General features: G+C 43.3%; 1 protein-coding gene across 1 annotated transcript; it reads right to left on the minus strand.

Annotated features, from left to right (window-relative positions):
* Positions 1-8,374: 8,374 nt before the first annotated feature.
* kctd12b (potassium channel tetramerisation domain containing 12b) lies at positions 8,375-11,978 on the minus strand. Its single transcript, XM_067598964.1, has one exon. The coding sequence runs from the start codon at positions 11,223-11,225 to the stop codon at positions 10,374-10,376; it is 852 nt and encodes a 283-aa protein (XP_067455065.1). The 5' UTR covers positions 11,226-11,978; the 3' UTR covers positions 8,375-10,373.
* Positions 11,979-12,512: the final 534 nt, after the last annotated feature.

Below are 12,512 nucleotides of genomic sequence, written 5' to 3' on the forward strand. Positions count from 1 at the left end.
AATTTCCCCACCTGACACATTTGGACATGACCTTAAACCAAGTGAAATGGTTTTGCCAGCGCTGCATGCATGCTGTTCATGCACTACATCATCCAATAGAGTGTTCAGTCACACAATATTAAATCACACACATGCTAGTGCATTCTGCTACACTACATGAAAATAAATACATATGAACAGCTAATCTCTCTCCCAGCTTCTCATACTTGCTCAAGCAAAGGCACGCAGGTACAAAATGCCACACACACAGAGGCAGACACACAACCCAGACACACACACACACATGTGTACAGACATACAAGGGCCTGCACTCTTTCTTTCAACAGGGCTCATCGTCACGGTAACCCGTCTTATATAACAGGAAAAGCTGCTTGTGTCAAACGGAGGCGGCACATAATATTCTCCCACTGCCTTGGCTTTTTTGAATACCTGAATACGAGTGTGTGTGTGTTTATGTGTGTGTGTGTGTGTGTGTGACAGAAAGCGCACAAGCTTATGTGCGAGAGCAAGCGAGTGTCTTCTTTTGTGTTTGTGCAGGCATTTGTGAGCACGTGTGTGCGTACAGTATGTGTAGGTGTGGGTGTTTGCATGTGTGTGGGAGCAGAAGTGTGTGTGTGTGTGTGTGTGTGTGTGTGTATGTGTGTTTGTGATTATATTCTGGGCATGTACTGGCATTTGAAAGAAGGACAGATAAAGACAGAGAGAAAGGAAGAAGATGCAGGGGAGGGAGGGATTGGCGGAAACATGTTCTCTACTGTGTATGTTAGTGTGTACGGTGCATTCAGTGTCTCACATAATGAATACATGCGGTTGAGGGCCGACTGGACGTGGGAGTACGGGGGCTTAGCAGTGTCGGAGGAATAATCCACTGGGGGATGGGCTCCATGCTTTCCTCCACCACTAAGCCTTATGGAGGAGAACAGCGAAAGAGAGCACTCAACCCTTTTCCCCGGGCCACTTCTCCAGGGATATATGCAAAAGCCAAAGCACTTTCTCACACATCCTTTCCTCTCTCTCTCTCTCTCTGTGCCTCTCTCTCGTTGTCTCCCATCTGTTCAGTGTGACACATCCTTCCGTTGCCATCATTACTGCTATTAGCAACTCTAATGTGTCACTGTTGCCAGGGTTTAGCACCTCTCTGCCACAATGCGTCTCCTTTACGGTTTGTTATGCTATTTTTTCACCTGAATCGTAATATTTGACTTGAATCATAGTACACTGTGTATTCTCACACTGACTGACTGACTAAATCAGAATCAGTTTTATTGCCAAGTAGGTTTACACATACAAGGAATTTGCCTCGGTGTTGTGGTGCATAATAGTCAAAAATATACAGAAAATTAAATAATCCTAAATAATATAAAAAGAGAAAGAAAGAATTTTATGATAAAATTTTATAATTTTTTATCACAAAACCATGGCAAGATACTGAAATAGATTTCAGTATTGTTTGTGCAGAAGGATGTTTACCTGATGTAAACATACATGAGTCGATTTCATACTGAAGTCAAACTAAAATTAAGAATATTTATTTGCTAAAATCTGTAAATACGTCCTTGGTGTTTGTTTTGATTTGTTTATTTGTTTGATCAACATTGCAATTACAAAAAAGAGGAAATAAAAATTGTATTTATTTTTCAGTGTTGATAGTGTCCTCTACATTAATATTAGTATATAATATATATGATATATAATATATATCCAGGAGTCGTTTATCTTTGGTTCCGCCTGACATTGTGAGTACTGGTAATTTGAATAGTGCATATCTGTGTGGGCTGCCACTAAAAATTGTTTATCATACCATGTCGATTCCAACGGACACACAGGTGGCATGAAGGCTGATGTTATTAACTGTTAATTAGTCCCGTCTCTTATTTGAGCTACATTACTCTGTGACTGCGCCTGATTTGAATCACCTGGTAACATACTGAGCCCTGAGGTTACAGGACTACTCATTGCTGTGAGTTTTCTCAGTCTGGTCATTTGTTGTCACCACAACTGGGCTCATAAAAAAGAGTCAGCTCATGCAAGCTAGATACCTTCCTTTCTATAATGCAGGATGAACCTAGTGCAGGAGCTGCTGATGAGGTTGAAATAACATCAACAAAAAGTAGGTTAACGTAAGCAAGCTAAGCTATAGCTCCTACTTTCTGAGTGGAATGAAACTTAACAGCAGGAAAGATCCTTCTGCTGAATGTTATAAAGAGACAGACAGCTTAAATCTATAAATGTACACAACTATTTATAGATGTGTAGTTATGTTGGAAAAGGGGGGAAAAAAGTTGTATGCCAGCCCTCAAATGTCAAACACTCCCACCGGAAATGACCTCCTAGAGGCTTGAAGCTGAGACAGTCTCCAGAAAAATACCCCGAAATGGTTTCATTTTCCTTTTAAAACTACAAATGTGAACAATAGCTGCAGTATTATTATAGTTTATATTTCCTGCGAGTGAGATGGATTCAAATTTAAAATGAATGAAGTTGTTTAAATTTGAATATATCAGCTTATCAGCTATGTTTCAGTTACCTTAAATATGACAAGTTCAATCAGCTGGGGGTACTTTTTAAAATTCAGCATGGCTGCTGACAGGTGACAAAAAGATGGGTAGACTGGCAAACAAGAGGACAGCATCATCTCCATGGTAACCCCACAATGATGTGCAGGAGCCTATACACAAATGCATGACTCTGAGACGAAGAGAAGCCTCTTATCCACAGTGTGAAGTTGTACATATGGCGCTATCCTGCGGTTCTAAAGGGACCTCATGCTACATAGTTTTGGCAATTAAAGCATGTTTTATATCTAATTACCTAGTATTCAGCTCAGATATCCCACATCTGCTTTGTGAAATGATCTGTATGGTGCCTAATGACAGAGTGGGCCTCACCACCTACAGTCTTCTCATTCATTGTCTTTTCCTGTCTGATTGCTGTCAGAGCAAATACATATGGGGGTGTAATCAGACATGGTAACACTATATTTTTCAGACTAACTTTACAAGCTGGGGCATAAGCACAGTCCTCCATATCAGAATTACTGGAGTGTACTCACAAGTCTCTGAGCAATTATAAAATCTGTCAATCTACATAATGTAGAGGAAATGCGTGACATAAACAGCAGGAGGCCGAGGGAGCTGCTGCCAAATAAGAAAAGCAAAGAGGGAGTTAAGAGGTTGTGAGAAAGAGAAGGGGTAAAGAGAGGGAAGTGTTTGAAATAAACCTGACAGCCATCATTAATAATTAACCCGCATATGACGTTTTTCAGTGCATTTGAGTATGAAAAAAAACTAAGATATGATCTTTATTTGTGCAGACTTGCACTAAATCTACATTTGATGTAAGTGTCCTGCTGATTCACCTGCTCCATGTGAGTCCTCTTATCTTCCCTCGCTTTAAAACAACCTGAGCTGCTGCCTGGCTCTGATCGCCAGTAACTAGCCTGCCAAAGCACCCTAAAGCCCATCCTGGCACCCCTCTCCACCCCTTCAGAGCTTACGGCCCCCCTGCCACCTGCTTCCCAACTTCTCCTCCCCTTTGTGGTTTCAGCCAGGGTCCAACCATGCCCAGGACTGCAGCACCAAGGACAAGCCTGACTGTTCAGATTACTGATAATTAGAGGGGCAGATTAGAGCCCAAGTCTCCAGATGGCCGAGGTGAATCCCGGCCTAAGAACACACACGTTCACAACTCACTGCTGAAACCAAGATACATTAGATACACAAGGAAACTGCTCACTGTGGCTTCACACTGTTGTCACAAAGTGTCCAAGTGTTACATAATATAATTCTTACTTAAACAACATCATTATAAGTAACTATATACTTCTGTTGCTTTGTTATAACTAGCAGATGCTTAACTTTTGCACAAAAATGTACAAAGTCTTCAATATTTAATGAAAAAAATTACTTCTGCTCCTTGTCAGTGATGGATGGCATGCAATTAAACCTCATCAAATTGAAGTCATTTGCCATCTCGAGACATTTATTTGCAAAGACATAAACTTTAGAAACTGATGCTCAGTAGTTGAAATTGTCAAAAATATCCACTGATGAGTATCAGCCGTGGGAGGACTGTGAAACAACGGGTTCCTGGGCACAGACACTTAAGAGGTTCAATATTAAATATCCACTGAACGCCATCCTAAAAAAAATGCTGTTTACAAAGAAAACATTCTGTGTGGGATGGTTTTGTGTCATTTTAATGAAGAAATTTTATTTTGGCTTACTGTAGCTTTAGTATGCACTGTGCAACTGTGTTTTGTAAGAATAAAAGTTTAAAAAACATCATTAGGACATCCCTATTTTAGATTGACTCATACCAATGCTCTAGCTCTAGGGGCTTAGTTCATAATATCAGCTGAAAGATGTATTTGTAATGAAACATTTGTGTCTGCATCTGCTGTTGAGACAAGCAGAGGAAGTTCAACAGATTGTTTCCTCAGTCACTCATTGCCACAATTTCCACCTCACTTTACCCAATATACTATTTCTTATTCTCGCTTCCTCTCTTCCTTTCCTTTCCAACTGCTCCTGGCTCACTGTGCTTGCTCCTCTTCGCTTTTTTTACGGTCTCTACGGTCCTGTATATGACGAACGTACCATCTGTATCCAATAAATTGTTTTTGACACTCATGAGTCACTCGCTTCACCTAATTTCATGGTCCCTCATTCCTGTCCTACTTTTTCTTTGTGTGTTTACATGTCTCTCATGCTTTCAGTTATTCTTTCTGTGTCTTGGAGTTTAAAAGGGAAAAGAAAAATCAGATTGAATAATAAAAAGACAACCTGGTGAGAAAGAGATGAGTAAATAAATATACTGTACATCACTTATGACCTAATCTGCTCTTTCTCAGCTGCTACATCTTGTTCCAACTGTCCCCCCACCCTCCGCTTTGGGTTTGACCCCTGACCTTGCATGACGGAGTCCCCCCCTGCTGTACGGGGGCCAATATGTTTTGTGACAGCTGCTCTCTGTAGGAGATGTGTGTGAAGAGGAGGAGGGGCAGCGGAGCATGTGTACCCATGCTGGAGGATAGAGCAGTGCAGTGAAAGTACACATCTGGCTCAATGCCTGGCTCACTATAAATAACCCAACACACAATGAGATGAAGATGCCCCGAGCCAGCGCTACTGTACTCCGTGCATGTGGGCTTACAAGGCGGCATGAGCGAACTGTGTTGTTGTCAAGGACAAACATAAACACAGAAAGGTCTGAGCTCCGTACGTATGCTTGTGCAAATTAACACAAAGGCTCGCATATCGGTTCACATAAGACGCACACGCTCACTTCACACACGTATGTCACATATTGATGGAGAGAGCAGCAGCGGTAGGCCTCAGGCTGCTCCATGCTTTCTCCTCTACATCCTCCTATTGGCTGACTCTGCTCCCTGGTAATTAGCAGCAACGATGCTTATTTTATATTAGCATGGACTTCTCCTGTTTATTGCTGTCAAGAGGGAATGAGGGAGGCAAATGGCCTGTTTGCCTGCTAATGCATTTTTAACTGATCACAAAGAAGAGTGAAAAGAAAGAAGCCAGCCAATTAGATCTAAAACCTCACAGCTCTGAGTCATTAGCCTCACACGGGAGGGTTGTTGCACAACTTCTCGTAGCAACTTCCCTCCCTCTGTGCGTGTCCTGTGTTGTTGTGTCGGGTTTTGAGATGCCAACTGCCTGCTCAGCATATTTGTGAGACAGAGAGTGCATCTAGTTCATTGCCCCCGCGTGGCTCCCATGCCAGTACTGACCCAACACAGAGCAGAGGCCCAAATACCCACCTAACCTGTCCTGCAAACATCCACGTAAGCACAAACACGAGCGTGAAAGCAAAAACGGAGCCAAAACATAGCGATATATAGCACATAGATCCAAAAGTAGACAAGGTCTTGAGGTTGAGAGGATGTAAAACGAACACAGAGCCGCAGATGATTGCAGCTGAATGCTCAGAAACAGCAGTGTACATCTGATAGTACACTCAGTTTAAGATATTGAGAAAATGACTCATTTTTGTCGTCACTCTGACACATTCAGTAAATCTATACATAAAAGAAGATACAGTCCGGGCTGTTGGATGTTAATATAAAGGCACAGCTGATTCACATGCTGTACACTCGCATGTTTACTCAAACCAGAAAATACCATTTCGTCTGGTAAAGAAAACATCAATTCCCCCCCTTTTCTGTTGATGTAATCACACCATGAATCAATATGAATCCCAACCATACAGAGTAATCTCACGGCTCTATATCTGTCTGGTGTAACAGAATCTCTTTGTGAGTGTTCACAGAGCTGACAGGCCACAGCAGAACCACATTACGGCACGGCCCAGTGAGGGCTTTGTTTGTCAGGACTGACGATCCAGCACCTCTCCCAATAACAGAACACTTCATGCTGGAATCTCACAGGAAGAGATAAGATGGGAACATTTGATCCTTGCTGGTTAAATACTCGCTCATCTTGCCTCTATAAGTTATCTGTCTCTTTGTCTCTCCGCTTCCTTGCCCCATTTTCCAATCCCCTTTTTCCTTTGACGTACATCCGTTCCTGTTCTTCTCTGCTCTCTTCCTCTCTTTCCCCAAATAGGGAAAACGCTGACCCAGCTGGCTAAGAGACAAGGGGATCAGTCTAAGAGAGGGAAGCAGACAGGCCAAGGCATGTTGCCATATAGAGCGGCCAATGGTGACAATAGCACCACAGGAACATGGGTCAAATCACCGCCTTAAGGTAGCGTGCTCAAGGAAAGAACATTTCTTTTTGCCTTGAGGTTTCATAGCAGCAGTTAAATAATGAATCACAAAATCTCACTGAGATATTGTAGTAACTTCATACCTTTTGTTAGAGACATAAAAATATAAATATGAAATAAAGATGATTGTGAGCTGTGTGATGAGCAGGAGTTGTCTGTTTGAGAAATGCAATCTGCTATTTGGATTTTTCCAAAAGACAGAGAAGCAAAATTCATGGTAAAATATCTTTATTGTAACACTCTGGATAGAACAGGCACACCACTATGGTGACACAAACTAGAGCCTGCCTCTTATATGGCACACAAGCAGGCATGCTACACTCTTTAGCCACAACAGGGCATTTAAAAAAAAAAAAAAAAAGCAAGAAAGAAAATCAAACAAAAACCTGAGCAGCATTTCATCACAGTCTGGCCTGTGGACCTCACTGCTGCTGCCGCCGCTGCTGTTGTTCAATGCCTGGGATGTCAACACTTCTCACACATCCACTGTTGAATGTTGAGTCTCAAGGCAACTCACGGAGGTGAAGCGGGAGAGCGGTTTTAGACACTGATGCCTAAAATTTCACACATGAGGCGTGTCTCTCCATGCTTGTGCTAATGACTGACCTTGGCGCTCCCGTGTTGCAGTGTGTGCCGGTGGACAGAGAGGGAGGAATGCTGCTCGTGACTGTGATTGTTTGGACTGGAGAAACGCTGCAGGCGCTGTATTGCCCTGGTCTCTGAGGGTTCGTCATGCATTCCAGACCGCAACAAAAAAAATCATCTGTTTTCCAGGAAGGTAGCCACATAAATTTTTCAACAGTTTTTGTGAAGCTCATCAACTATGCTTTTATCTAGGCCAGACTGCGATCAGGTTCAGAGGTCTTATACTAAGGTAATTAGCGTGTGATAATCTCTGGATGGAAGAACTGATATTAATCAGAGGTTTATAAAATGACGTATGACTACCTCCCCTACATAAACATAACCCTGGTTGCTGTTCAAGTGTAAATTATGTCCACTTGTCTGTCCGTGGGTGTTCTCGGTCAAAATGCTGTTTTTACTGACAACAGACAAAAATCATTTCTAACCTTTTAGAAATGGGCAAATCGTTGCGCCGCATAAAGCCTTAACAACGACATTATTTAACAGACCTGGATTTCCCCCCCCCCCATCTGCATCAAGGTTTTTTACTGTAAAAAATAATTAGGTCAATTATTGGCAACAAAATAAGGGTTTTGTCATCTGCTTTAACAGAGCTTGTTATCTATGCATGTCCTCGTTTCTATTCTGGCTCTGTTTTCTGGTCAACTGTTTGATTCAAGACCAGGCTGAGGAATAAACCAGAAGGAAAAAATGTGGAGAGAAAGCAGATGGGAGGATGAGTGAGGGCGCCTGAGGGTAGAGTGTTGAACATTTAATATGAAGTAGAGTTTGTGTCCGAGGACATTTCCTTTAATGGACCTATCTCTATGGAAAATGGTGAGAGGAGAATTTGAATTGGTTTACTTGTGACTGAGTTGTATTGCAATAGGAAATTAAAATTAAAATCTTGAAAATGCAGAATAAGGGCATGTGCAGTTTTCCTCAAAATCTGCCATTCAGCACTGAGAAAAACATTAGTTATGAATGCAAAATACAACCCGAATAGAAAGAAAAACATCCTTTATTTGACAAATCAATTTGCTTTTCGCTGAACACTTTTTTAATTTCAGTGGTGTCTACGCCTGCAGCAACACACTGCAGCAGGTCTAACATATTGACTCAGATGTCAACAGCACTTCATCACACTGAAACACAACATGGCGGTTTCTAGACATTTCAGGACACATTTATTGTCACTGTCAAGACCTCCTGACAAAACAACAACCTCACACCTTATAGCTCAGGTGAAATCCTGCACTATAATGCCTCACTGGCTGTTTCTCAGCTCGAAAAAATTCACTTTAAACTAAACCTCTTTTTCATAATCTTATTTCAGCATCTACATTTTAGATATTTCAGTAACTGTGTCTGCAATTTTGCGCCGTCAACTGGATCTTTTGTTGGACTTACGTGCCTTCAGTTTATATTTGAGTCTGAGGTATATGATGTGCAGACCTGTCCTGAGGCTGTATCTGAAAACAACCCTCTGTTTTTACTCACTCCTGTATAACTTCAGTTATACCCGCTCGCTATAAACTGCCCTCACAGTGCCCTTGCTACAGTGGTGAGAAAACATTGAGCTTTGGCTGTCTACAGCGTAATCCTACCCTTTCTCATGGGTATTCACTTACAGTAAGTGAGAGCTATCATCAAATATGCAACAGCTTCAACTAATACTGAACTGAGTAATAAGAATAACATTATTGTTTACAGAACACTCAAAACATGATCCGCTAAGATGACTACAACTTTTTTTTTTTCTTTTTTTTTTGGAAGCGACGTAGTCATGATGTCAGCCTTTTCCAAGAAGCACTTCACTCTGTTATTGAGCAAAGAAATGTTAAAGAAGCACAATGAGTGAAAAATATAGAGCAGTGGGCTGCGATGTGATGTAACAACTTCCGTCTCCTCTGCTCTCCCAGTGTGGGTGATTAAAATACTGAAAGCTCCATTGCGCAATCAATACACACACTTCATCTGGCATCTCTAGCAACCTTTTTTTTTCTCTTTCCTTCTACAAGATCTCGTGATATTTGAGATTTTATCGCTTTTTTATCAAAGCCTGTTGCGTGTTCATTTTCCACACAAGCAGCATCTTTTTGAAAAGGAAACTACACACCAACAATCAAGCTTTCCCCTTCAAAATAAAAAAAAGTTCAATGCTTTTTTTTTTTTCCTGTCCATGTGACTATATTATTCTAACAAGCAGAGGTTTTAACTAAACCCCCTTTCATTCATAACAACAACTGAACAGATGATCTATGGCACATTCCCAACCACATGGTACTGGACACATTTTAATAAAAACTGAAGAAAATGAGATTTTTGTGTTGCACTTCTTTCTTGTGCTGGGGCTGCTCACGTCCCTCAAGGCTGATAAGATGTCCAATTATTTGGTAATTTAGTTCAGAGGAGCAGGACAGAGTCCGATCTGCTCGAGTAAGCAGGCAAAGTATAGCACTGTACATCACGGCCACTCTTTGAAGCCCTTTCTTTTATGCCCTTATGACAACTTGAATAGTCATATAGACACACTGGGGGCTCTCATTTAACAAAATTAGCTCTTGGATACATTGTGCTTCACCAAGGCAGATGCAATATATAGAGTACAAAAGGGAAATAGTACATAGAGGGTATCAGTCTCTGCAGGAAAGGCGGTAGGGTTGCTGTGGTCAAGGACTGGGGACTACAACTAGATGGAACAGCGGCTTAAGCGGGGGCAAAAGCTGGACCTAAGGATGAGGAGAATGGATCTGGGGTTGAGAGGGGAGTGCTGTAGATTCAACCTGCAGAAGAGGTATGAAGAGTCAGAGCAGCTGCTGGGCACTGTTCACAGGATAAAAGCTGGAGGCTGCAGAGAGAGATGGAGGGGCACAACATCTACGGTACATCTACTGGTGCAGGAGCCATCAGAGAGAGAAAGACAGGATGGCTGGAGGCTGGAGAGGGGGCATTTGGAGACAGGGTTGGGGGGACCGGGGGGGGGAACAAAGCCGATAGTCTCACTCACGGTAGAACACATATTCAGTGTAGCTGGTCCAGATCTTGTCGTCCGTCTGCTCATGGGCAAAGGCGCAGGTTCCTGTGGAATTACAGGCCACCATGTGGAAGCCTGCGTCGGCCAGCTTGTCAAACGCCTGCTCCAGAAAGGTGAACTTGAGATAGTAGCGGGATGTGTAGCGCTCAGGGGGGCGGTCTGGGTCGCGGCTCTCGTTCAGCGTCTCCCCAAACACCTCTTTGGCCAGGGAGGTCTTTCCACACACCATGATCCGTGCCACCCGGCGGAATTTGGCATCGGTATGGCTGTCACGGCCCAGAGTGTACGAGCCTCGATAGCCAATTGTGATGAACCCGGACCGTTTGCCATCCATTGCACCGGGCACGAGGCTGGCACAGGCGGCGGCGGCAGCCCCCAGGGAGCCAAGGTTACGGGCCGTGTCAATCCCGGGTGAGGAGTCCTCCGGGTCACTCTGACAACCCTCGTCACCCAGGGAGTTCTGCTTACTGATTTTGGGCGCAAGCAGCTTGACTAGCTCAGGTAGGTTGAAGAACTCAGCCTCCCTCTGCAGTCGCCCTCGCTCAGGAAAGTGGTCAGGAAGTACCAGCTGCTGATCCCGCATGTAGTCCAGGATGTAACGGAACAGGAAACCATCACGATCCACAAAGAAGCGCCCCTTGGTGTCCCTGGCCAGTCCTTTGGCTGACTTTCGACTGAACATCTCCCAAAGCAGGGAGTCTGGCACACTTGTGAGGGTAGAGAAGCGGGTTATGTACACCTGTCCGCCTACATTGAGCTCTATAATCTCTGGGAAGGGTACCTCATCCCCAGACATGCCACTATCTGGTAAAGCCATGGTTTAGTTCTGCCACGCAGGTGCACTTGGAGACAGCTCTAAAAAAAAAAACTTCCTCGGCTGTGTTTAAAGTTCAAACTGCGGGACTTCACTGTGGTCAGAGAGGCCTATTGCCTGTTAAATAGATAGCAGGTCCTGATGCAGTGGATATCCGGTGGTAACGAAGCGGCTAAACTGCAGCGCTCAATTGGTATGCGCGCAATAAAAGCTGGCCGCTACTCTCACATCAAAGCCAGCGGAAAGCAAACAGCCGCACAAGCACAGCCTCTACTCTAACTACAGCTTTTCCCCATAATTACTAAAACATAGCGCAGAGTGTTTCAGGCAGCGTTGAACGGAACCGTTGTGTCCATGTCCTTTACGCGCAAATAGATGTGATATCCTGGGGAAATTCTGCTTTTGACACCAGTTCTCTGACCGGGAAATGCACGGCTTGCACAACAGTCCATAACGACTTCTTTCTCTAATTTTGGTCGGTTGTCCTCGCGTAAACAGGATCAGGTGGCCCAACTTCAATTAGGCAATCCATGGTTGGTGAAATCTGTGGGTGTAAAGCTGGTGAAAAGCCACGAGACGAAGACGATGTTCCAGAGGTAGTGAGAGACCAGGAATGTGAATAAAAAGATCTCCAGTTTTTCCATCACCCGAGGATCAGGTTTACGCGATGTGGTCAGCTGTTCGGACCCTCTGCTCCTCTCTCTTGTCAGACTGTAACTCTGCTGCAAAGTAACGGAGGATACAGCATTATTCCTCCCGGTTAGCCACGCCCACCCGCGGTGACGCGCCTCTGCTGTGATCCGGGTCAACATATCCTGCCCTGAGAGACCAGCTTGTTTACTGGAGATTCCTAACGGGCAATTATGTCTGGTGAATTTTTCATCATCATTTACTGAAATATGAATTGACCCAAATGAACACACAAGACCATATAATCAACTTTTCTCATATAATACGCCGCATTTTTATACCTTTTGAACTGTGTTTTCCACATTTATACTGTGAGAGGGAAGACAACGGTGGATGCAGTGATCCAAACAGACATTCATGTATTTTTTTTATCATCTGAACCAAATAAACTATGGGATAAAACCATAAAATAATAGCACTGCCTGACTCATATGTTGTTGTAGTCTCATTAAAAACGCAGCCACTGACTTAGAAATGGGACTGCATTTCATTTTCATTTATTTTTTGGGAACACTGAGTGATCAGTGGAGTTAGTGTCCCTGTGTAGGATGGGATAACAGTGACATCTAGTGAATACTCCAGAGGAAATGTTTTCTCTAA

The sequence above is a fragment of the Thunnus thynnus genome, chromosome 9, assembly GCF_963924715.1.
Source record: "Thunnus thynnus chromosome 9, fThuThy2.1, whole genome shotgun sequence".
Taxonomy (NCBI): domain Eukaryota; kingdom Metazoa; phylum Chordata; class Actinopteri; order Scombriformes; family Scombridae; genus Thunnus; species Thunnus thynnus.